Below are 27,190 nucleotides of genomic sequence, written 5' to 3' on the forward strand. Positions count from 1 at the left end.
GCACAATTAATACCTTCTTTGGTCTAATACTAAAAAATATAAAAATATTATAGCCCCTAAACTAGAGAATATACGTCCTTTTCTCCATTTATAAAAACTGAACATGAACTAGGTCATAAAGTGAGCCTAAAAGTATTTCAAATGGCTGTTACATAGACTGCAATAATGCTAAATTAGAAATCAATAACAAAAAATACAATAACAATCCACATAAATATATTGGGTCCTAAGGAAAAATGTATTTTTTAAAAGTGGGTCACAATCAAGAAAAGCTTCACAGCCTCTGCCTTAGAGAAACTCTTGCAGATGATCATCACGACACACATCGAAAACATTCACAGAAGCAATGATCACAGTAGCAAAAGGCAGCAGCAGTCCAGAAGCCTGCTGACAAGACAACGGGTAAGTAAGTTCCTATGGGCGCACGGGAGACCACTGCAGACAGTGAAAGTAAGTTGACTGGAGCTGCGTGTACCAACGTGGATGAGTCTCAGATTAGAGCAGTATTTGTGGCACAGAACCAAAAGGATACAAAATTATATGTTATTCAGAAATTCACTCAGTTGTCATAAAATAGGAAGAAGAGTAAAGGAGAGAAAGACGATTGAGACTGTGCTCATTCTGGGGGGTGGAGGGGGGGCTTCCACTGGGGAGAAGCGAACAGGCAGCCTTGAGGCAACCGCTTACATTCTCCCTCTTGAACCAGGTGGGCTGCTTAGGTATTTGGTTAACTGACCTTTATACCTCTCATACATGTTAGTGATACTTTCTTGTACATATTCAGTGTTTAATAGATTCCCAAACCAGGGCGTCTATACCTGCTCTGACTTTTCATTAACCTATCTCAACAGACCCTGGTTTTCAACAAGTCATTCTTTCCTCTTTGTGGAAGAGAAGAATGATTTCTTCTCAAAGAAGCTGTTTCATCATTTAAAGGCACCCAAGTTAGAAAGTCTTGTGTGTGCCCTTCTCTCTTCTAGAAGGCTGCCAACACTGCTGGGCCGAATTACACGTCAAGATTTACCTCAATGTCCTAAGATACAGATTCCTGCAGAGTGAGAGGAAGTCCATTTCAGGCAGTCGGACATGCCCATAAATGAAATGCAAGAAGAGGCCTCCTTAATGACGATTCAGGAATGATTACTGATGGGATGGCTGCCACCTGCCTCCAGGATAGCTGGTCACAGATGTCCACTAAATGCCAAAGAACCAGGGGTGCTGGGGGCCCCCGGCAGGCACATCGTGGCTGCCTGCTTGGGACCCACTGGTTCAATTCTGCTCTAGAGAACCAGGCACAGACACATGACAAAGGCATGTGTCTTAGTCTGTTCAGGATGCTATAACAAAATACCACAGACCGGGTGGCATATAAACAACAGAAATTTATTTCTCACAGTTCTGGAGGTCCAAAATTAAGGTGCTGGCCGATTCGGTGTCTGGTGAGGGCCAGCTTTCTGGTTCATGGATGGCGCCTTCCTGCTGTGTCCTCACACGATGGACAGGGAGCTCTCTGGGGCCGCTTTTCTAAGGGCACTAATCCATTCATGAGCTCGTCACCCTTACGACCTAACCACCTCCCAAAGGTCCACCTCCAAAGACCATTTCACTGGGGATTAGGTTTCGACATAGGAACTGGTGCAGTGGGGACACACTCACTCCATCCATAGCAGCACGTGTACACCCAAAGCACCACGTAAGATCAGAGGAATTTTGACGACATTTTTGCATGTTTTTAGAAATCCACCTCTGGATCCACCCATCTAGCTTAAAAACAAAGACTCATGAATCACAAGAGGCAACCTTTTCCACTGCTCTTTCTTCACCTACATAACTAAAATGAGCTTAAAATAGAAGGACCTGATTCACGGGAGAGCTGTAAAATTACCTCCGCAGGCGCAGATGCGTGTGGGTGGGGAAAGTGCACTGTTAGGCAATACAAAACACTTCTTGTACCAAAAGACACGAATTCTGGATTATGAAAGCTTTTAACCAAACAAAACATGACATACCTCATGTTTTAAATCTATTGTAAAGTCGGATTTCAGGGATTCACTCTTTAATTTCTTGGAAAGCCTAGAAAATAGAGACAATTTGATTTTTTTTTTTAACCAAAAGAAGTGTCACACAAGAATAACACATTGTTGAGACTTTCTAATGTTTGAAAACAGATAAACATACAAATTTTAAAATAAAAATAAGAGCTTAATTTCCCTGAGGGAAAGGACTGTGAAAATGCAATGGTCTTGACCAAGAAATGAATGCGAGACTTCTTGCAAATGTAGCATTTCAACATCTGCCCAATAATGTAAACTATAATACAATAAATAAGATGCCTTGAAAAAGAAAAGCCATGAAGTTTGTTGACTCCTTACACTAAATAATGACAGAGAAAGAAAAAGAAAAGGGGAAAAAAAGTGTGCTTGAGAGAGAAACAAACATTGTTACTTTTTGTCTCCTACCGTAATGACTGACAGATCAAGGGGGTTTTTATGGGGAAAAACATGTGTGGTTTCAGGGAAGAACAACAGTTTTATTTCAAGTCATTTTCTTGTTTAAAAAATCTTCAATGGCTCTTTTCCCATGGAGAATAAAGCCTCAAATCCCCCAGCCAGCCTGGAGAGCCCCGGCCTGGCCCCTACACACCCGCCCCCAGAGTCTCACACCCACTTGCTATACCCAGAGCACACGCCTCCCCACTGTTCCTGCCCTGCACACCTGCCTACTGTGCCCACACCTAACCTTTACTTAGCAAACTTTCCTTTTTCAAGACCAAACTCAAGGACACCTTCTCTGTGAAACGTTTCCAGACTTGCCCACCAGAATAAGTGGAAACTTCCTTTGCTCTGAGAGCACAAAGCACAGCCCTGGTAGCTGTCACATGCATTAAAACCTCTGTGCACACATCCCTCTCTGTGCTATACTTTGTGTTGCCGGCACCGCCCACCATACCTGGGTAACACGAGCTCAATCCGAATGAACAGGGGCAATATACTCTCTCCTTCCAAGCTGACTGGGGTTGAATTACATTCCTAGATCACTTAAATACCATGTGGTTGTGTATTTGTTTACAGAGCTGGAGACTAGACCATCAGTTTCAATTATAAACCTCCTAATACCTAGTTTGACTACAAAGATATAATAGTGATTTTTAAAAAGGAAGAATAGTAATAAGTTTCAACATTTTTTATTGAGTTTTTAATTACATCTTAGTCTGTTTGGGGCATGAAATAGTTCTTTAAAAATTCATTTCTGATTAGAGGAAAGATAAAGAAGGTAGATAGGTTAAATTTATGTTGTGTTATAAAGCATATGTCTCATGGTTGATGCTTAATACAGTTTGAGACCAAAAGCAAGTCCCTTGTACCTGTCACATTCCCATTCAGCATCTGCCCACAGATCCGTGAGTACGAGTGGGCAGCACTCAGAGAGAGACAGCATCCTCGACACATTTGCGATATACATTAAGAAAAAAAAATCTGCCCTGGCAAGTGGGATCTTGCCCAATTTGAATTCTGCCCAGTTGGAGCCAGTTTTAATAAGTAAACTGTATCAAGGTAACTTTGGAATTTGGACTCATGCCTCAGGCCTTCAAAATCTGATCAGACCACAAAGAGTTAGAATTCACATCTCATTCAGACTCCAAAGACTGAATGAGAGGAAAATTCATACCCAGGCTTATTGCCACAGGCAAGGGTCACAAGTTGTGATCAGAACTAAGAGGCACGTGACGTCCATTGTTGGATGGCCATGTTTCATACGCCCGTAACAGGCAATAAACACCTTAGAATTGTGACCTTAAACATGCTCTCCATTTTTTGACATTTCAAGTTTCTTTCTCAACCAATTCTTGAAATTTTTTCTTTGAGGGAGAGCTCAGAGGGAGAAAATGTGAAAACCACTGCTAGAATTTCTTTGAGACAGACAAGGACTGATTAGAGGACAAATAAATACGTACACTGATATTCTTAAGTGGCTGTCTCTCTCGCAGCCCATGGAGTGTAGCATAGCCAAGTCATGTCACCTACACATCACAAACGTCTTGTTGAGGAGTTAGCCTCAAAGCCACCTCACGCCTAAGTCAGGCAATGTGTTCAAGTTCTAAGAGTATGCAGGGTGATTAACCAACTTAAAAGACAATCATTAATAGTGGTAACTAGGTTTCATTTTTCTATACACGAAGTAAGATAGCACAGGATTTTTCCAATGCTAATTTCAGTAACCAACAATGCCAAAGGCCAGAAATTCCAGTTACTTTGAATAAAATGTTACCTTATTAAATATTCCATTGCTGGCAAATATGACATTTGGTACTCAGTTTTCCTAATTTTTAGAAGATATTAAGTCATGCCCCCAATACCGCAGTTCTAATGACACAACCAGCTAGGCTGCAGGTGTACAAAAAGACTGAGGGACCCTTAGACTCAATAACAACCAAACTTCCCAGCTGACTTTTCTAGTCCCACTGGTGAACCAGGCAACAGAGCACGATATTAAACGAAATCCACATAAGGTTTCCTGGTGGAACAATAATAGAGAAAACCATTATAGGATTCTATAATAACACATAGTTGCAGAAAACATGTTATTGGAAATTAATGACAGTTTCTCCAAAGATGCAAGTATTTTTTTTTTATTGATCACATGGATGGATCTCCAGGAAATGGTGAGCAGTGTGAATTCAAACCTCACTGATGTGGGATTCCTAGGCCAAATAATATTTTTCATGGGAAACAGTCTTAAAAAGTACGTATCACGAAATGTCTTTAAGTAACCCGTTGTCCTGGTGACTTGGGCAGAAGAAATACTTAGGTAACTGTAAATTGCTGCCCTACCTACAAAGTGGGACATAAAGTCAGGGAAAGGACACAGAGGTAATCAACAGTCCTGCAGTGAGCACTGTCGGTTGCCTAGATAACACAGAGTCCCCCCCATGCCTTCTTCCTAAACACATCCTGATTTTGATTAACTATTGAGCCCAACAATTAAATGGGCTCCAGAGTCAGAACCTGATGAGTCTGGAGTCTGGACCAAGCAAAGCGCTGAAACTGCCTGGCAACTAACTATTAATAGTTCCAGCTGCTGGCACCTGCCTGCAGGTGGCCCGACCAGACTGAAGATAAGCAGTTACCTTGCGTGGTGGAGGACGGGCTCTCTACTGTTGGATTCAAATAGGAAATATGTAGCCCTTGTTGTCTTTAAACCACAAGAGGAACTAGATTTAGGGTAAACTGATGCTGTGCACTGCAGGCAGGACAGACAGTGAAAACCTGGGTCCTCAATAACACTGCTGAACTCCTGCATCCACCACCTACAGACCTTGTGTCCAATATAACAGTATTTCCTTAATCCAGTTTGAGTTGTTTCCTGTTACTTGCATCCAAAAGAATGCTAACTGATATGGTTCCTAATAAAAGGAGGAAATAAAGTCAGGATATTAGCTTCGGAATTGGGAAAAACCAATTGGGAAGATCCAATTTTGCAGCTGATGGGTCTAATGGATACTTCATGGTTCCTTTAGTTCTAAGTGTAGTACCAATGTCTTGAAGAGTAGGTAAGAACCTCCTATTAGAAAACCATTTTAAAATCCATCTTGACCCCCAGATAGCTGTTATGCCCGATGGGTTATATAATTTAATTTGCTTGATTACCTGTTTGTATCAGGAGAAAAAAGAAATATGATCTCAGATAACTAGAATTTTTTATTTCATGCTCTGTTAGAGTCTACATTTTTATTTTGTTTTGTTTTTGCTGGCAGGGGAAAATGAGGGGAGGTGGGAAGAATACCGAGGATATTAATTAGCTATATACATTCTACAGTTTGTTAGAAGAGCAGACAACACAGAATACGGAAGGTTATCTGGTGCCTCGTTCCTCTCCCATGTGGAGTCTATGGGGGAAGTGAACTTTGTGCAAAAGATTAGTCTCTTGGCCCTAATTCCCTCAGCCATAGTTCCCTACATGGTACAGTCTGAATGTTTGTGTCCGCCCAGAATTCATGTTGAAATCCTGACCCCCAAGGTGATGGTATCAGCAGGCAGGGCCTTTGGGAGGTGATTAGGTTGTGGGGACAGATCCCTCATGAATGGGATTAGTACCCTATGACAGAGGCCACAGAGAGACCCCCTGCCCTTCCATCATGTGAGGACACAGCGAGAAGGCGCTGTGAACCAGAAAGTAGGCTCTCACCAGACACTGAATCTGCCGGCACCTTGATCTTGAATTTCCAGCCTCCAGAATCGTGAGAAATAAACTTTTGTCATTTATAAGTCCCATATAAGTTACCATGTAATTTTATGGTATTTTGCCGTAGTAGCCCAAACAGACTAACATACTACTCACCCTGCTAGAGACAAGGCCCTCGGTTCTCTCTCCTTTCCCAGTAGGAAGCACTGTTAAGTTGGGGGATCTGAGACCCCTGTGGAAGCTGGGCACTTGGCTACCTTCCTTTGCCAATAGATACATGTTCAATGACCTCACAAAAACACAACAGGGAAGGGAATCATGGGCCCGTGGTCTCCTGTGGGACCACCTTGCAGAGTGTCATGTAACCCATAACATAAAGTCTCCCCTTAGCAAGGCTAACTTCTTAGTGCATAACCTGCGACCCTGGTTCACAAGGCCTCTGGCAGCTCGTCACACGGTGAGCAGCAACCAGGGCCAACAGAACACACCTCTGTACCTACGAGCAGCAAGGTCAGAGGGCAGAGCCCACAGACTCAAGAGGCTGTGCAGAACAGGTGAGACTATAGCTCCAGCGTGTCAAGCAATACAATTTTGGGCTCAAACATCCTATACAAGGATATCAGGAGTCAAAGGAGATCACTTCCATCCATTTGGTTACAAATATAAGTCAAAAAGGAAGCAAGAATAGTCACTTCTAACACCTAAACCAATAAAACTGAACTGAGGTCTCCAAGAAGCCTCTGCTAGAGGAAGATGGGGAAATTGTGATGGGAAGAAGGAAAGCGAAACTCTAGACCAGCAGCATTTGCCTGCGGGATGACAGGCCTCCTGCAGCAGAGGAGAGGGATGGAGAAAGGAGGTATATGGGCTTCAGAGAAACGGTTACACCCCCGGGCCTGCTGTACAGGGTCTTCCTACGTCCACTGGTTTCTCATCACTTCACAGGGCAGTTACAGCTGTGCTTGCTCCTTTCTCAAGGGACTTAGCTGGACTACGGGGACAGGATAGAAACAAGCTTAGGAAGAGCTCATACTCCCAAGTCAAAGTGATGATAGCCACATGGGACTTTTCCGGTGGAGAAATCAGACCAAATTATTCTTTGCCATGAAGCAAAGTAGAGAGAGAGTGAGGAAGGGCTAGAGGATGCCTCAGTGGCCGAGGGTGGGAAGAATCCTAAAGGGACGAGAGCAGTGCCCAGCCCAGGGGGTGCAGCTCAGAGCTTCTGTTCTTTAAAAGTCCAGACTAAACAAAGGGAGCTGAACTGAGCCCCAGACACAAGGCTGCTGGACACAGCAGGAAAAGAGCGTACTGGGAGCTCCTGGTCTTCAGGCTGCAGCAAACCAAAGTTCACTTAACTAATACATATGACCTTGGGCTGCTCTGCTTTACAGAGATCAGGCAAACCAGTAGAGGGTGAGATGGGAATGACAACTACCTCTTCCTGTCTTCCCCTCCCCTTTCTCCCTGAGCCTTCCCAGAATAGAGGGGGAACTGTGCAGAGCCTCTTAGGCATGCCTGGCACAAGCTGGGAGGAGGGCATCCTTGCGCAGCAGGCCCAAGACTGAGTACACGGGCCAAGGCTCTTAGCTGGAGACAAAAGAATCCACTCTGGATAGTTAAGGCACAAAGTGCATTTGTTAAGGCATATAGATGGCTACAGAATTACTGGAAAGTCTGAGTAGGGAGACTCTGAGCTGAGATTCCGAGAACAACCCCCAGATGTGCAGCACAGAAGTGAGCAGCCTGGGAGCTTCAGACTCTGCCACCATCAGGAAGCTCCATCAGGAGGCCAGTCTCAGCGGCCGACCCCCGAATGATTCTTCCTCCGCCACCACCACTCAAGCCAAATGGTCCCCTGTGCTTTGTCCCCTCCCCCACACAACGCAGTTCCCAAAAAGAATTGCAGAGTGCGTCTACCTGACAGAACCTCCCTGCTCCCTAGCAGCAAGGACGGCTAGAAAACACAGGGGTTTTTATTGTCCTCGTGCTGTCTGGATTCCACAATGGAAAGGCGGGTATCACACTGCAGGGAACTTTCAAATGTGAAGGGGGTCGCCAAGAAGTTCTGGCCAGCCCTCAGCGATACCCTATATATATCTACAATGGCCTAAAAAGTTTTTCAAGTCCCCAAGCCCCAGAAACGGGACACTTAATGACAGAAGCCCTTCATCTCTGAAAATATAAAAGCCACAAGTACTTTTCCAACCTTCTATCCCCTAAAGAACAAAAACACATAACAATGTATCTGAAGTATTCAGACTAAGAAAGGGCCTGTCAATGACCATACTTCTCCTGAATTACAACTTAATCATCTTCACTTTCCACATCTTACAAAGCATCACTGCGATCACACACACAAATAGCTGGGTATGACTACCTACTGTGCCTTCCACGAGCTGTCCCTAATGCCCGTGTCTAAGGACACACACCCACACACATGACCAGCCATCAACCCCCAGCCCCAGCGTGTTACTGATTTGTTTTCTTACTGGCGATCAAAGTTATACCTGTGGCTAAGTAGGTCTCTTAACAATGGTAACCACACTTTCTGCATAGTTCTCAGGGTACTTTATGTGCCCTCCCTTAGTCTCACAACCTATTATCTGCCTTATTTTCCAGGTGAGCAAGAAGAAGTACAGAGGTTGAATGATCTGTCCCAGGGGTTTAGTAAGTGGCAGAGCTGAAGCAAGAACCCGCAGACGTCCGGCTCCTTGGCCGGGTCTTTCCACCCCACCACACGCTGCCTCTGGCTGAAAAACTATTTGAGATCCTGATAGCCATCAGTTATAATATTCAGTGAAATAGAAGTTGATCTACACTCCCCCTGCCCCCAACAAAGAAGTGTAATAAATTCTTACTTGTTTACAAGTGGGAAACTAAGGGCCCAGCCAGCAGCAAAGTCTGGATATTTAAAAACTGTAGGATTTTCAGAAAAGGCATAATGGTGAATTATTGTAGATTCTTCATCATGTAACGCTTTTCCTAAAAACCATTCCTGTTAAATAAAAATATAAAACGTCATTTTTTTTTTAAAAAAAAAAGCCACTTCACATAAGACCAAAAACAAAGTTATATGATTAATTTTAGCTAAATATTTTGGGTGATAGTTATTAGCACTGAACATATATTTCTACAGAATTTGAACAAAAATATAATTAACATTATTGTGATAATAAAAATACCATAATTTTTGTATATAAAGAAAATAGTTCAAGATCTTATTATCAAAGGTGAATAAAATATTAGTCATCATTATACCATAAATGTATAAAAGTATTTTATAGAATATTCCATATAAAAAGACTATTGAGGCAAAAAAAAAATAGTGTTCCCTTATGCCCCACTGTGATTTTCAAAGAAGAATTTGAAACATTCCTTCCACAATCGGTGCCTATTTTATTCATGCGAATGGTATTTATTGAGGCTCTACCACACACCAGGCAGGAACACAGCTTGCACTGGTGTGGAAAGATGGAAATCAGGCAAGTGAATAACTTCAGGAATGGACTGAAATGTGCTGTGATGCAGAGAGAACAGAGTGACCAAGGGCTGCCCTGGAGAGCGGGCAATCTCTCATGGTGTTGCAAGTGAACTGAGCTGAAATAATATTGATATTATTAGGAGCCGGCTGTGCAAAAATCTAGGGAAGAGCAGTCACAGCAGTTAATGCAAAGTCCCTGAGGTGGGAAAAAGCTTGATACACTAGATGAAAAAAGAAATCGAGAATGGTTGGACCTACTAGGTGTGGGGAACAAGGTATGAGAGAGACAGGCGGGAGGCAGACCATCTACGTGACAGAGGACAGGAGCATAAACTTTATTCTAAGTGCAACGACTTCCACTTCTGGCCATGGTAGGATAGCCTGGATCACACCTACTCTCCACTGAGAACAAAAATAAGTGCTATAGAAATTACATAAAGCCGATGATTGACACCATCAGAAAACAACAAAGGCAGATAGGATATAAAGGGCTCAGATCCCAGAATTGGAAAGCCTACCCCTGGGAGCTCCACATTGGCTTCCTCTTTCCCTCAAGGAACGTGCGGATTCCTGGAGCTGTGAACAGCATGCAGCAAAAGCAGCAGTTGGGACTCCTGCAGTCCCGCTGGACTAGGAGACAGGGGCTGGGGCTGGAGACTGCCAGTGAGGTAGAGAGTTAAGGAGATCCCAGAGAAATGAGCCCAGGAGTCTGCACACAACTTTGCCTTAATGACCTAGGCTGCATAAAAGCCAACAGAAAGAGCAAGAACCAGGCTGAAAGCAGCTGTGGGGAGGCTACAAAGCTGAGCAAAGCCCTGCATAGTCTTGTAGTACTGGGAAGACCAAGGCCAGAGTTCAGGATATACCAGGAAAAGGGATCTGGACCTACTCAACCAAGGTCTACAACCCAAATAATATTAACTCCTCCTGTAGGAAGGTGCTATCACCCACAGCCTCCTTGATTTTTCACATAAAATGTGTGACAGTTAGTCAAAAATTACCAGGCAGGGCAAGAACAAAACCAAACCAAAAAGAAAGAGAAAAAATGAGAACTACAAAGAAATGCATAGATAAATCAGATTTTTTAGTTATCGAATAAGACTTTTATATAACTATGATTAATATGTTTAATAAAATAGAGAAAATATGGAAAATTATACCAAAGAACTAGAATGTTTAAATAACAGTCAAGTGGAAATCCTAAAATTGAATAATATAAGCACTAAAGTTAGGAATTCGAAAGGATATTAAACACAATAGAAGAAATGATTAGTGAACTGGAAGGCAAGTCAGTAAAAAAATATCCAAACTGAGGGACAAAAAGGAAACCAAAAGCAGGACAGCAAAGAAAGGAGCTTAAGGCAATATGAGACACAGACACAGTGAGACACAGTGAAAGGGTCTAAAATGCACAAAATTGGAAACTTAGGACAGGAGGAGAGAGGGAATGGAACTGAAGCAATATTTAAAGAAATACAGGTTTAGAATTTTCTAAAACTAACAAAAGTCATCAAACCATAGATTCAAGGACCTCTTTAAGTTCAAATCAGGAAAAATACAAAGAAAACCACACAGAGGAACATAATGGTAAAACTGTTGAAAAACAAAGAGAGAAAAATCTTAAAATCAGCTTCGGGCAGGGGGCGAGGGTTAAAGGAGGTAAGAGAGTATACACCTTTTTTCCAAAGAACAAAGCAACATACACAGTTGTATACAGTTAATTTTTCAACAGAAATAATGAAAGCTGAAAGATAATGGTCAACATCTTGACAGTGATGGAAGAAAATTACTGTCAACCTAGCATGCTATATCCAGCAATATCTTAGGTGAAATGGGAAACCACTGGAACAGGAAAACTGTTAGGAGGCTCTAATAATGGTCGAGGCAAGACACGATGGTAGCCTGGACCAAGTGGTGGTAATAAATATGGAGAGAAGATGAATGAGAAATAGACCCAGCTGGACACGCCAATATGGAATTGAAGGGAAAAAAGGAGCCAATCATGAGTCCTAGGTTTCCACATGAGCAGCTGGATAATCAGTGATGCCCTTTCTGAGACAAGGAGGATTGAAAATGGAAGATGTTTAGAAAGGCATTAGAGTTCAGTTTGAACATGTCGAGTTTAAGGTTTCTATTGCATAAGAAGGGATATTACTATTAAGCAAGGAGTTCAACACAGGAGTAAGGAGCATGTGGCTCACTCCCTCAGCTCCTTCACACTCTGCTCACACGTGCCTGATGAAGGGAGGTGTTCCTTGAACACCCTATATAGAACAGTAAGCCCACCCCCAATCTACCCCTTATCCCCTTATTCTGCCTATTTCTCTCTATAGCACTTATTACCATTTGACACATTATATATTCATTTGCATTTTTGCTTATTGATCATCTCCCCTGAAACAAGAATATCACCTCCTTGTGGGCAAGAAGTTGTCCACTTTGTTAACTACCGTATTCCCAGAACACCTTAACATGTAAGGGGTGCTCAATAACTTTTTGTTAAACAAATGGTACAAGCCCAGGAGAGATTTAAAGGCAACTCCTTCCCAGTCAAGAAACTACAGCACATAATTTAAATCAAGTGCTCTAAGTTCTCAGAGTTTTATACATTTTCTCTCTTATCCAACCAGTGCCACCTCACTATTATGTACCAGAATATAAAAGCAAGAAGGGTACAGTACTTAAGTACTCTTAAGTATTTCTTAAGAGTTTTATTCTGCTTGAGGTTGTATCCCAAATACCTCCCAGAGTTCTAGTTTTGGTCAATTCAGCAACAGGTCATAACTGAACATGTGTGACACCTATTAATGTTTAAATCTAACGTTAAAACTGTACATTTAGATTCACAGATCCATATGATGACTTTCTTCTTGATACTTTGTCTATGGATATTAGTCATTACTAGATGAGAAGAATGCTCAGTAACAACCAAGGCAAATGACCTCAGCTTGAAAGAGAAAACTCAACATTTAAAAAAGTTAGTAATATAGCTCTTTATCAAACTACTAAACCTTAACCAATACGAAAATCACCATATAGTTTGTATAAAGAAAATGAACCCCTCAGTAGATTTTGGAAACTTTCTTACCAATCTTTCACTATTAAAACCTCCTATTCCAAACATAATTTTATGCAAAACATACTGTTATGTTTTATCTCCTAATTGTAACATTCAGCTATTATGCAGTATATATGACTGTTTTGCAGTGTTTTAGTGGGGGTTATAAGGGAGAAATTAATATAGAATTTACATTAATTAAGAGCCACTCCCCCAGTCTTTCTTAGTGACTTTCTTAATGACTTCATGAAAAGGACAATTATAATCAAGATACATTTAAAAGAGTAACTCAGACAATGTTCTACTAGTATCTTAGAATTACTCTTTCCCAGTACCTGCATTTAACCTCTATTAATAGTAAATCAAAAAAGTCAACACACTTCATCAAATACACGTATATTAAAAGCCAGGTACGTGGCTCACGCCTATAATCCTATCACTCTGAGAGGCCAAGACAACAGGATTGCTTGAGCCCAGGAATTCAAGACCAGCCGGAGCAATATCAAGACCCTGTCTCTACAAAAATCAGAAAACTTAGCCAGGCATGGTGGTGCATGCCTGTAGTCCCAACTACTAAAGAGGCTGAGCTAGGAGGATCACTTGAGCCCAGAAGTTCAAGGCTGCAGTGAGCTATGATCACATCACTGCACTCTGACCCAGGCAACAGAGCAAGACCCTGGCTAAAAATAGAAAAAAAAAAAAAAAAACCATATTGTGAGAAAAAAGGAAAGACTTCAACCAAGATATGAAAATTTATAGAAATCACCTATGACAGCAATTTAGCAAAGTTTAATTATTTTAATAAAGATTAAATGTTTACATTTAAAATATTATATAACAGTATACATTTACATTAGTAAGAATGACTAAAAGATACCAGAAGAAAAAAATCAGAATCAAACAAAATATGTGATATTCTTAACATATTACATAATTATTTTATTGTAGCTTATTTGTGCAAATATCAAAGCCACATTTGCTTTATACTTTTTTCCTAAGATTTCAAACAGCAGGGGAAAAAAGCCATACTGGTTTGAGCTAACTTCAACATTATGTAATCTTTATTATTCTTTAATGCTAGTTTCAAAAGAAATAAAGCATCCTATATTTTTTTCCACACGGCAGAGCTCAGAAAAGAGGGGGAAATGTCTCCTTTTACCTCTGTTCTATACTTGCTTTTCATGAACTTGCTTTGAACTTTTAAATTTATCATCCCAATTTCATTAAAAAGCACCATGAGTCACCATCTTCTGTACAGAATTAGAGCTACAGATAATGGAAAAATAATCTCCAGGTGAAACGAACACTAGGAGGAGGTTAAAACTCCTACAACCTAAAAAAGATTTGGGAGTTTTTCTCAAGTCAAAAGGAAACATAAAAACCTAACAAATGGTTTACATAAAACATGGCAAAGAGCAGAGATGCTGGTCAGCATCATCTGAACAGACTAGATGAGACAGGTTCATAATTCTTCTCTTCTTTGAAGGAATTATTTCTTTAAATCTAATGACCTTCTCCTTCAATTATATCTATAGCTTCCCAGAAATCAAAAGCAGGAACAGAAATCATAAGGGATCCTTCCAGTATTTAAAGGTCATCAAAAGCAGTGGTTTTGATAATGTTACAGTCAGAGACGTTCCAGTGTTTGAGAAATCAATCTAATGATCACTGTTGCCCAACTTTTTCCATCTACATCAGCAACCAATGAAGGTTGCCTTTCATTCCCTGTATGCTCATTAAACCTGCTTCATTTTGGGAGTAGGCATCAGGATACAGGTGGGTCAAGTTTCCAGCGGTACCAGAAGGGTCCAACTCAGCTTATCCCAAGTTTAAAGAACTCCATAAAGTGATGAGATTGTAACCTGGCCTTCTGTCAGAGAAATGAATGAGCCTGATTTACCCTTGACATACCTCCAAGGCTGCTCCCTCAACCTATCGAGCCTTTAAATATAGCCCAGCAATACTCACTGACCACCTACTAAGTGTTAAGCACTCTGCTCAGCGCTAGGGATTTTGAGGTAAACAAGATCCAACTGCTATATGAAATCTGCACACATTAATAAAATAAGATTTGAAAATATGAAAGCAGTAGTGAACTTCACTGAGTTCCTCTGATGCAAGATGCATCCCTCCTCACCTCCATTCCTTCTCAAATAGTGTTCCCTCTGCCTGGTAGACCCTCCTCCTTTCCAGTCAAGGCCTACTCATCCGACAGGACTCAGATTAGATGTCACCTCCTGCCCTGACCCTCCCAGACTAGGTTCAATGCCCTGCTGCATGTGTCTGACAGTGCCCTGTGCTCCCTTCCTGTAGACATCTCGCTTTTAACTGTCAGCGCTTCTCTAACAGTCTGTCCTCGCCTGCTAGTCTGTCCTGCCCATGTGGTCAGGGTCCTTGTCTGTTTTCCTCTAGCCCCTGCCATCCACAGTCCTCAATAGGCAATTGGTATTCAAAAAATATTTCTATCTAAAATAAAATGTGGTCACTGTCCAATGAAGAGAAATAACCAATTTAAGTTTATTCCTAAGTAAGCTGTTTCTGAATTGTAGCTTGTCGTTTTTAACTCTCTGAAATTACTAACCTGCATAAACACTCTTTTCCCTTAAAATGGCTCATGATAAGTTCCATCGCTCTGTAACCTACAAACCTCATAGAGAATCACTTAACACAGCCTCCAGATATGCAACAATCTGTCACTCTTTTTAATTTTAAATTAAGTGGTTTTTATTAGATTTGAAAACCTCTTAATCAAAATTAAACCTTCTTTGAAGCATTATCCCAAAAGATAAGTACTGGCATTGAAGTTATATTCACCTTCGAGGGGTCGTATCTGCTGAGTGTTTCTAAGAGTTTCGGAATCTGTATTCTTGTCTCTTCTTCACAGAAGAAAATCCATGATGAATTTCTGCTGTATGTTACAGAAAAGCTGACGAGAAGAAAGAGGTTATGGTCACCACTTCTGTAAAATGAGTTTACAGTAAGCTTTAAAACTGGTGAGTAGGAAATGGAGGAGGACATAGAGAATGGCAGGATATTTAGATTTTCCCTCTGTATTTTTCTTCCATGTATGCTTTCAGCTTATAGGAAAGTTCAATAGCAATGGTTTATAAAAAACATTTAGGGTTCCTAAGATCAATTCTCTCCATAACACCACCAATTCAGAAGAAAAATAATGTTCAAATACCAACTTGAAGTATTTTATCTTTTAAGAAAAAAGCATAGTTAAAAATGCTTTTCATGATTAAGAATCATTCATGATTCAGCTATTCATGTTTAATAATCAATCATCAAGAAATATGGTTAATGTAGTAATCATAAAAAGTAAAATTCCAATTTACTCCACTTACTGAGGAAAAACACGCTCTTTATAAGAAAACTAGGGAGTGTGAAGGTGTTGGGTAGAAATACCCGTGATTTACACACGAGTTCAACGTACTGTGGCAGCAGCGGAAGTACGGTCCAGGCACCCTCCTGCTCAGCCAGCTGGTGGAGGAGGAGGACTCTGGGGAGCTCCTGAAAACACAACGATGAAAAAACGTAAGTAAGAACTGACCATTCAAAAAAAAAAAAAAGGCTCGGTTTAAAATGCTGCTACATTATTATTAATATAGATTAATTAAATATATATTATATACTACATATAATTAATATACAATGACCATATATTAATTAATTAAAATGCAGCCACTTCTAGAGACCTGACCCGGAATCTTCACGCCACTCTTTGCTCTTGTTCTCCCAGGACCCCCTGGCAGGGAAGCATTTCGGCTGGACCCACACTACCTCTCCACCACCCAGGCACAGGCACGGCTCCAGGCCCACAGGGAGGGTCTCCCTGACACTCGGAGCTAACCTGAATCTGCAGATTTGGGAAAGGGACTGGAAGGGAAGTGCCTGGGGAGTGGTCAGGGATAACTGAGAGGCGCAAAAAGAGTTTTTTATTTCATACACAACATATGTAACACGCGTGAAGTAAAACCCTTTGGCTAAACAAGAGGATAGAATATTCCATCTACTTCATGTGAAAAAAATTTTTTAAAGTATTCTAAAGACATTGAAACAACATGGTAATAAAAAGTTTTGGTCTACATACTAGAGATATAATCCTTAATTAACTCAGACAATAATGGGAACGTCATAATGATGAAATTTACAAATTTATAAACATGGAGGAACCAAGATTCAGAAATAAGGCACAACTGTGGTTACATAAACATGTACATATACAGAGAAAGAGAAATTAATATTTTTAAGGATATGAGTGTTAGCTTTTAAGTACTATTCACTATATTTCAAGTTGTTACAAAAGTCAAAAGTCAGAAATTTCATATCTGATATGCTTGAACCTCTTCTCCCAACAAACTTTATTATAACCTCTGTTTTACACTAGCTATAAAACTATATTCCTAGTAACCATCACAGACAAAAGAATTTAAGAATAAGTATCTAAATATCTGAAATATTACTATACTGATATGGATTCCACAGCAGTCTTAAAGTTCATATGTATTTATTACTTAAGAAGAAGAAAATGGTTTTTAATATAAATCTTTGGAATTGAGTATCAAATAAACCTCATTCATTTCTTTTATGTAGTATTTATTTCAACTTCCATGTAGAAACATGAAATGCAAAAACAGTAATCAAAGGTTAAATCAGACAAACAATGTAGCATGTTAGAAAGAAAGGAAATATTAAGACTAAATTAGCAGTTACCCAATATAAATAATTCAGGGCCTTCCTACTGTTGCTTCTGAATTATGCAGTAATTTCCATTGTCTTTTAAAAATTGCAACATATATATACACATATATATTCATGAAGGATTACATAAGAGCCAAAAATCATGTATAAAGAAACTTACAACGTTACTATTTGCATAAAACTTTGGAATAATTATGGGAGAATGCTAATGTGAACTAGACAAGAAATATAGCAAATATTTTAAAAAGTTTTACATAAAAAGCTAGCTGATGAGTTACTAAATAGCAATTAAAATTATGATCAAAACATTAGAACAATGGAAATGTCTTTAAGTTTAATGAAAAAAACAGAAATGATGCCAACAGCAAAATAAAATCATGTATGAACAGAGACTAAGGGAACCCGAAAATGAAAACATCTGTTTCAAGATGATAGAATAATGAGATATTAACATATGCTTTCAAAGCCCTTTGATATAGTTAAAACATAGTTAAGTTTTTTAAAATTGAGGGAAAATAAACGAACTTCAAAAATTTACTTCCAAATAAGTATTGTACTTCCTAGTGATAGGATTTATGTATATATAAGCACTATCAGCAGGTATTAACTGAGAAAAGGCTTCCTTTCATGCCTGGACGGTAACCCCAGCTGAAAGGCTGCAAGGGCACCTTCCTGGTAGAGATTAGAAGACAGGCTTATGAATAACTTCCGCCACAACAATAAAAATGCAGCAGGCAAAGGTTTAGCTGGCACAAAGAGGAAATCAAATCCCAGATTGAAATACACTATGGAATACCAATTGATTAAAGTCATTCCTAGCTCCATTACTCTTTGTGTACTAAACCATATACTGGATTTCATATTTGCCTCAGTTTGGGAACACAAGAACAGCAATCAAATTTTCTGTATTCCTATATCAGCAAATAGAAACATTTCAAAAACTAGCATGCCTTGTTAATAACACTCCCCAAAGGTGTGGAGTACTTAAAAATACAAAGTAGGTTCTACCTTGATACTCAGAAACCTGGTCTTGATTCACTCTTGATTAAGCCAACGTCATCTCAATTATAAATAAATTTTAATATAGAAATCCCCAGAAAGGCCCGAGAGCTTTTATTCTTGTCATATACATACGTACACACACACAGACCCAAACAAACACACACACACTCAGATGTATTAGCACCTCAAAGATAAATAATCAAAAAGGTCACAATAAAATTTTCTATCAAATGATCTTATCTCAATTCTTACCATTTGGAATTATAATAACTTATGTTCCATCTATCACCACAAGATTTAAACTTCCTTAAACGTGCTGTGTTACCAGCCTATAGCATTTTTAGGTGCAAAGCAAGTTTTTTTAGTTAAGTAATTGGATGGATAATTAAGAGCTTTCAAATGAAAAATCAAGGGGAAAGTAAGAAAATGTCACATCAACATCACCAGGGGCTGTCTGGAATAAAGGCAGAGTAAGGGCACTCATGCATGCAGCCATGCGCTGTCTGCTGTCAATCTAGTGATACCTGATCATGCTGCTATTTCAAACCTAAAAGGTAATTCATAATTCTCTCAATAATGAGATAATGCCATAACAGAGACAAGCTACAAAGGAGCTAAAAATACAAATGATCAAATGTGGGTAAATGACAGAAAAGGGAAAGAAAATGAAAAGGTTGATTCCAGCAATTTAAACTTTCGTGTCAACCTACTTGTCTCTTTGAATCAAAGTCTACCTTTATTTCCGTCATCAGCGTCTACCAGTATCATAATCACTTGGAAGACAGAAAGCCTACTGGACTTTCACTCTGTGTTTCCTTTGAACATATTTGTCATCAAGGCATATATTCATATTCAAAGTAGCTAAAAATTATTGAGAGTAAAGAAATTTAAAACCAACATTCTAATTCATTAGTCGGTTCTTATGCATGCTCATCACCTCATTTAGGACAGGGCTTTGATGCCCATGTCATAGCTGAGTGGTCTCAAAGCTCTGTGAGACTAGAGAAAGACCATTATTCTTGACATGGAGGAAAAACCATTAAAAAATTGTATTTAGAGATATTAACAGTATGAAACAAAAAGCTAATATTTGAATATGGATTAAAGCAGATGAATATTTAAAATATCATAAATAATTTCATTGTTCCATAGATTTGGTTTTGAACCACTTTAGTCTTTCTGCCCCTGTCTGGAAAGAATTCAACACTTTAAGTCCAAGCTGCTGGTCTCTCCCTTGTAAACAGACGTTTCCCAGCATTTGTAATTTGTACTTACCTTAATTTAACCTATAAGCCTAGATGTACATGGGTGTATGGTCTAATGTCAGTCTTATTCAGACCAAGTGCTAAATTAGAAAGCAAAAGCCAATACATTTGTTCAGTATTAGGTAAAGGTTCTAAAAAACTGAATTCTGTTTTAAGACTGATTCCAGTTCAACTGTATTTCCAAATTCCAACTACCATATCCTTCTTGGGATATGCACTGAACTGAGCTTTTGAACCAACAAATAAGTTATAATGAAAATTAACATCTGTTTATTATTATAATTTTTTCCATAAGAGGTAGGTATGTCTTATGGGGATAACAGAAATGTGTAATATGCTGTTTGGAACATAAATCAGACAGATTTAGTGGCCTTTAGAAACCTAGTATTCATTTATGGACCCCAGTAGATTATAGGTGATGTTATAATGACACACCTTCCAGGAATCTCAGTCCATATCAAAAAAGAAAAAAGATTTTTCCAGATACCTGTATTAATCACTGTTCTTTCCCAATAGGAAAAAATATTACCTCGTTTATCTATAAATTTTTATTTTTATAAACTATTTACTTTGAAATGCATTACTAAGTACATTTTTATGGCTCCCATAAATCTATTTTAATAATTCACTCACTCACAAAAGGCAGTAAAGCTTAGTGTCTAAGGACCTGATTTCTGGAACCAACGTACTTGCATCCAAATCCTGGCTCTATTTCTTCTGAGCCACGTGGCCTCGAGCAAGCTCCTTATACTGGCTGTGGCTCTGTCACTTTGTTCCCTCATGTGGAGATGACAATAGCCAAGGGGATCAAGTGAGACAGCATGTGCCAAGCACTTGGCACATGGTAAGCACGTGATGACTATTAACATTATTACTGAATTTATGATGTTATTTGAGCAACTACTACGTGCCAGGCACTGTTCTGGGAACACAGCAAAGAGCTGTGAAAAGACAGGCAGAGTCCCTGCCTCTTGGATCTCATGTTCTAATGAGGCAGACAGGCAAGAAGCAAATACATCTACAATATAATGTCAGGGATAAATGCTACAAAGACATAAAGCCGGGTAAAGTGGTATAGCAAACAAACAGGACACAGTCTCCTAACCAACACTGCTCTCCTGCATGGGTGATCCCGGCCCCACCTGCGTGTCAAGAAGCAGCAAGGAAAAGAGAAGAGGCTTTGGAGCCCGTCAGAAATGAGATATGGGCCTGGTTCCACTATTTATTACTGACGTGAGCATGTAAGCTTCTCTAAACCTCAGTTTCCTCTCTGTAAAACAGGAAGAGTAACAGTAATTAATTCAGAGAGCTGAATGAGCTGGTGCTTGAAAACAGGGCAGCACGAAGTATCAAAATGAGCACTAAGTGACAGGATGCTGGTGACGGGCACTGGACAGAAGCCAGCTGGGATTACTACCGCAGTTGCCAACTCCGTCTCTGCTCCCACACCGGCACCGAAAACCAGCGTCTCCAACTCCACCTCTCCAAACATGAACTCATCGTCTTGGCTCACGGAGTAGCTCATCCTCCTCTTCTTCATCCAGTCGCCGAAACCCGTGAGACCCTCACCTCAACCTACTGCCCCCCTCAAGGGTGGTCCTCACAGCTGCCCGGGCAGGAGTCTAGCAAACTCCCATTAATACTATTTCTTCAAGGCTTAGTTCAGATGCCGTAACAAAGCCTCCGCTGGCTTTCCCAGGGACAGTCGGGGCTTTCCCTGCCTCTGCTCTCGGAAGACCACGTTAGCATTGATTCACGCAGCAGTCCCACCATGGAGCCGTCCTGCTCCCCGCTAGAATGAACCTCCCGGAGGGCGGACACCATGCCAGCACTGGTCACTGTGTACCGCACAGTCTAGTCACCCTGCAGAGGCCACCCCTGCCGGGCATCACACACCCTGCCTGCCTCCGTGGGCAGAGCCCCAGCTCCCTCCAGACACACAGGGTCGACTTCTCCAGTCCAGGGAAAGGGTTCAAATGCCGGCCAGCCCAAAAGAGACAAATGTTCATGGCGTGGCCCTCCAAAGAGTGTGAAGACTTCATTACTGCTGAGCAACCCAGGCCCTGAGCCTCAATGTTCTATTTCCTGTGGTGCATGGAATATACTATATAAAGACACATATATAAAAGATGTTTCTAAGAATGCCAGCTGTATATGTGAAAAAGGACAGTGTTATTTCAGTGAAAGAATGTATAAAAAAAAAAAAATTCTGTTTTCTCCTGGGGCATCTTGCTCAGGCCCTTGCCAAAGTAATAGTCAATAGATATTTATTAAATGAACAGATGAATTCTTATTCGACAATGTAATAAAGTCGCCAGTTTAATAAAGAACTTAATATGATTACTTAATGCCTATTAATTTCTACCAAAAAATGACCTTTTGGTAAGTAATTAAGCATGCAACTACGTACGTTCACCTCAAAAGTTTACTGATTGATGGTGTCAAAAAGCTGAGGCAACAAATGACACCCATGACTCTCAAAGTTAACCTTTTAATGAAGCACCTCACACTGTCTCCCTGCCAATAAAAAATTTCTAAAAATACAAAATGCCAGGCTTTGCTAACTTTCCTAGATTATCAAATGGAAATGAAGTGTTTATTTTTTTTAGACTAACGAGCCAAGGCCTAATACTTCTCAAGAAAACAGTAATTTCTAAAACTTTCTGCGAATAAGAAAAACAAATAATTTGTAAGGTTGAGATTCTGACAGGTTTCAAATAAAGCTTACAGTCTTGCCATAAAAGAAGGCAACAAAATTAGAATTATCTGTTTTCTTCAAAAGCTCTATAGCTAGGAGTGAGAGAGTGGAGAAGTTTCTAAGCAGCCGGGTCAGCTCCATTTGACCTAAAGCAGAAAATGCAATCCGACCCCTGCACCTCCCTCAAAAATAAGATCCTTTTAAGCATCTCCCACTTCCGGATTTTTTTTTTCTATATTTGCAGGTTGCCTTGAAAACTGGAACCATAATTTATCCCTGGTTCTGCCCATTTCTCAGCCCCTGCCTTCATTCTAAGCTCTGTCCTCCCCTCTCCCCAAACACTCCCACAGTGGCTCACTTCCCTGTTACCCACACAAAGCGATTCCCCTGCCTTGTACTAAGGTTAAAGTACATACATCAGCATCTTCAAATGGTGCCTGGATCCTTGTTTTACTAGAACCTGCTAGAAACAATGCAATTATGTTTTATCTTCTCTCCTTTATTGTTTCCAATTTAGCCTTATTGTGAAATTCCCTTGGAGGACAACAAGGGTTTCTGTAATTTCAGGCAGGTGTTAATACACTTCTGAAGCTACAGTAAAGATTACCTCAGCATAGGACCCTTTGGTAAGTGTAACTTGGTACAGTAAAGATTATCTCAGCCTGGGACCCCAGGTTCCAGGAGGAAAGGAAAAAAAGACTCCCAGATGCCAGCCTTTCCATCACAACATAAATTCAAGACTCCAACAGAGTTATCCCCAGAGACTGAGCTGTTTGTGCTCCAGTTTGATGTAAAAAAATATAAGAATTTTCATCTAAACATCTACTCAGGAAGGAATTTTAAGTTAAAAAGATAAAGTCAAATCGTAACTGACACAGATACTGTGTACATCACAGGCATTTAAAACAAAATAAACTCAAGTGCCTGACTTATTAGTAAATCAAGGCACAAACTCTCCCTATGGGTTTCTATTAGTCTCACTGCCACTTGCTTTTTGTTTGTGCCACCTCCTTAAGCAGTCCATCTTTATAACTTCACGTTACCCTTCTATCTGCAATGCAAGGAGGAAGCCAACTCAGGAAAAAAATAGCTTTTCTTCAGAATCTGTATTCTTTCACCTACAGGTTTGCATTTAGGAACTCCATATTCATCAACCACATCCCCCGTCTAACCAACCTTCCTTCCCATCCATTCCAACCTAAAAAGATCATCATTTCACTCCCAACACACACATTCCCTCATCCCACAAACTGTGCCTCTACACATTCCAGTTCCCACCTGGCATTCCTTGCAATTCATGTCTTCATTTTCCAGAACTATGTATGCTCTGTGTCCTCCAGCTAATTTTCCCCGTCTTTCCTACCTGATGTCACAAGTCTTCCCTCTTCCTCCTCTCAGGCCTCACATGCACAATTAGCACTATGCAACTCATACTTTTTACACATTGCTGTACTTCTTACATAGCTTCAAATGTGTGTTGCCATTTCCAAGGGCTGCATGTATTGTCCATGGATGTCCTTTTACATTCAAAAGTGACTAATATAACTATAGATGCTTAACTAGTATTTGTTGAGTAAATATATACACACATATGTATATATATATATGTATATACACACACATATATATATATATATATATATTTTTTTTTTTTAACGAGATGGGGTCTCATTATGCTGCCCAGACTGGACTTGAACTCCGGGGCTCAAGCAATCCTCCTACCTCAGCCTTCCAAGTAGCTGAAACTACAGGAATGTTCCATCGTGCCTGAACTATTGAGTAAATACTTAAATACACTTATTCTGTGTTTCTAATCTTTGCTTTAGTGACATGGTCATTTATATTATGAAATAGTTGCCACCTACCTTAGAAGTAACTCAAAGAACTAGAATATCCTTTTTACATTCCTTTCTAACCCTTTGCCTCACAGCAATCTAGAACGGAACTCTGCACACAGAACAGCACTGACAGTCTGCCAACTTAGAGATTAGAAGAAACATGTAATTATAAACTGCGCTGTAAGCTTCAGAACTGGAGATGGAAGTGACAACTTACAACGACCCAAACTATTCCAGAAAACAAAGGAAACAGTTTCACCACCCTAGCAATAACTCCAAGTACAGTATTAAATTTCCAATAGAAAGTTAGTGTGGGCTTTTTCTTATTTCTGTATTCACATTTTAATGATGAAAAATGTTTGTGTTTTTAATAAGACTGCATTTTAGCACCTTGAGGCAAACTCGGCATAGGCATTGACTTGCAAAGCAAAGAGAATAGCTAGAAGCAGATGCATAATCACAGAAACCATTAAATTTTTGCACCTTAATTTTTTGGCAGACTTTAGAGTCAAGTGCAACCTGACAGGAGTAATGAATACACAGCAGTTCTAGACATCTGGTATTGTGGGAGGAATAGATATTTTGGGCTATCAGATAAATATTCAGATGAAAAAAACTTACTGCTGATTTCTCCCTCACAAAGCTACTTTTATGAATGCTCACGCTGGGCAAATCTATGGAGAATCCAAAATCACATCCTGATGACCTCATAACTCAGGTGCCAGGAGACACGAGGGCCCCAGATGTCCCGTCCATCAGAGGCACAGCGCACACCTGCCACTCCACGGCACTGGACCCTGCCCGGCACCAGCTCCCACCACAGTGCTGGGGATGCCCCTTATACCTGCCCTTTCTCAGCTGCCATGGCTGATGAAGCCACAGATTCTTTCTCAAGGGTATGTCAATTTCTTCAAACAGGTTCCAGTTAACTAGGGAGTTGTAACTGGAGAGCCATCCTGCCTCTTTAAAGCGGCTTTGCCTCCCCATGCTTGTGAATGTCAGCATTTACTTCTCAGAAGATGATCTTATTTCTCTATTTTCACATCATCCCACGTCAGAGTATCTCATCATTGCCCCCAACTATTGTCTACAGGCCCTATTTTAGCTGCTAATAATTTTTGGATCCCTAAAGTGCTATTCATAGAATAAAGTGGACAATTAATCACATATGTGGCATAAGAAAACTCTATAAGGAGAAAAAATGATCCAATATCAAGTATAATTACAAACTCTGAAATCTTTCTGGCCATTTCAACCATCAAAAAAATTTGCTAATGCAAACATGAAATTACCTAAGCCTTAAGCACCCTCTGGGTCTCATGAGCAAATGAGATCCAAGCGTTCAAGTTTTGTCGTCATGACTTCAGCACTCATAGCCAGCTTCCATCCGAGGAAAGAATTTCAGAATAACAACAACAGACTATCTTATAATTAAAGGGAGGTCTCCTTATCACTTTAGTGTAGACTCTATTTACTAACACAGAAATTAAATGCTGGGGGGTGCTTAATGACATTACTTAATTATGTCTTAAAATGTAAAACCAATATTGCCACCTAGTGGCAATCTAAGTCCTCTACTCAACAGGTTGTCTAAACTGCAAATGTAAATAAAGGACAAGGAAAATTAAGGACAAGCATAGTAAAGCTAAACAGAAGCATAATGAAAGTACTAGAAAAGTTAAATACTTTAGAGAAATGAAGCTATTGCCTAAGTTTTAAGAGCTGAGAACAATTCATCAATGGAAACACAGTTTCTAATACTGTGTGAATTTGGGATTCCCCTCGATGCTATGGAGTGAGGTGCAAAGAGTAGGGAACAGGCTCCGCATCCCTCTGGGGTCTGAGGGCAGGACAGATACATCAAAGAGCAGTATACGATGAAGGAGCTCGTGCAAAATGCCCAATGAGCACGCAGAAAATAGGTGTCTGCAGATGACAATGTCTATCACAGTGGACTGAGGTTACCTGCAACAACACAGAGATGCCACCAAAATAAAAACAATAATTACGTTCAGCCTTTCAACAAAGGATATTCTGACACATGCTACAACACAAATGAACCTTGAAGACATTATTAAGTGAAATAAACCAGTCACGAAAGGACAAACACCATGTGATTCCACTTCTATGACACACCTGGAAAAGTCAAATTCTCAGAGGCAGAAAGTGGAATGATGGTTGCCAGGGACTGGCTGTTTAATGGGTGCAGAGTTTCAGTGTGGGAAGATGAAAAAGTTACGGAGATAAGTTGTGCAACATAAGTCTACTTAACACCACAGAACTGTACATTCAAGATGTAAATTTTATGGGGTTTTTTAACCACAATTAAGAATTAAGATAAAAGTATTAATAACAACAATGGCAGCAGCAGCAGCAGCAGCGCCAGCAACAACAAAGCACCCTGCCTGAGAAGCATCCCGAGGTGAGAGGACCGGCTGCGGTTCCAATCAGTCGGGCAGTCTGAGACCCTCTGAGGAGCTCTCTGGGGAATACTGCATTCCCGACGGCTATTTGGCAGGACAGTCCTCGGGATCCCTGGCATCCCATGTGGCCCCTTCTCCCTGTGTCCCTTCATACTGTCCCTCAGTCAGCTCTGGCTCTGCCCAGCCCCAGACACCGGTCCTTCCCCGGGGCCCATGGCTCCCCCTGGAAGCAGCATCTTCAAGCTTCCAGCCGCTGCTGTGTATGCTGTGACTCTCAAATCTACCATCTTCTGGACAAACCTTTCTCCCGAGCTTAAAACAAATATCCAGCCCCTACCCACTCACACCTTCACCTCAGAGGTGATCTATGACACCTGGAGTCATCTTCACCTTCTGAACCCTCAAACCCTCGGCCTCATGTGGCAGCCTGACCTCATCTGAGTCCTAGGTGGAGGCTCCCTGCCTTTTCCTTCAGCCACACCAATCTCTCACCGCTGTGGCCCCCCAGCGCCCCTCCCGCCCCTGGCAAGGTCCACAG

At 40.5% G+C, this 27,190-nt stretch overlaps 1 protein-coding gene across 1 annotated transcript in view; it reads right to left on the minus strand.

The window, feature by feature from the left end:
- B3GLCT (beta 3-glucosyltransferase) overlaps nucleotides 1–27,190 on the minus strand; it is a 92,232-nt gene that overhangs the window by 39,058 nt on the left and 25,984 nt on the right. The window contains exons 5-8 of the mRNA XM_045567326.1: nucleotides 16,159–16,235; nucleotides 15,537–15,648; nucleotides 9,042–9,178; nucleotides 2,010–2,073 (exon numbers count right to left, since the gene is read on the minus strand). Of these exons, the coding sequence (XP_045423282.1) occupies nucleotides 2,010–2,073; nucleotides 9,042–9,178; nucleotides 15,537–15,648; nucleotides 16,159–16,235 (390 nt within the window). The remainder of the gene's footprint in view (nucleotides 1–2,009; nucleotides 2,074–9,041; nucleotides 9,179–15,536; nucleotides 15,649–16,158; nucleotides 16,236–27,190) is intronic.

This window comes from Lemur catta, chromosome 13 (genome assembly GCF_020740605.2).
Source record: "Lemur catta isolate mLemCat1 chromosome 13, mLemCat1.pri, whole genome shotgun sequence".
In the NCBI taxonomy this organism is placed as follows: Eukaryota; Metazoa; Chordata; class Mammalia; order Primates; family Lemuridae; genus Lemur; species Lemur catta.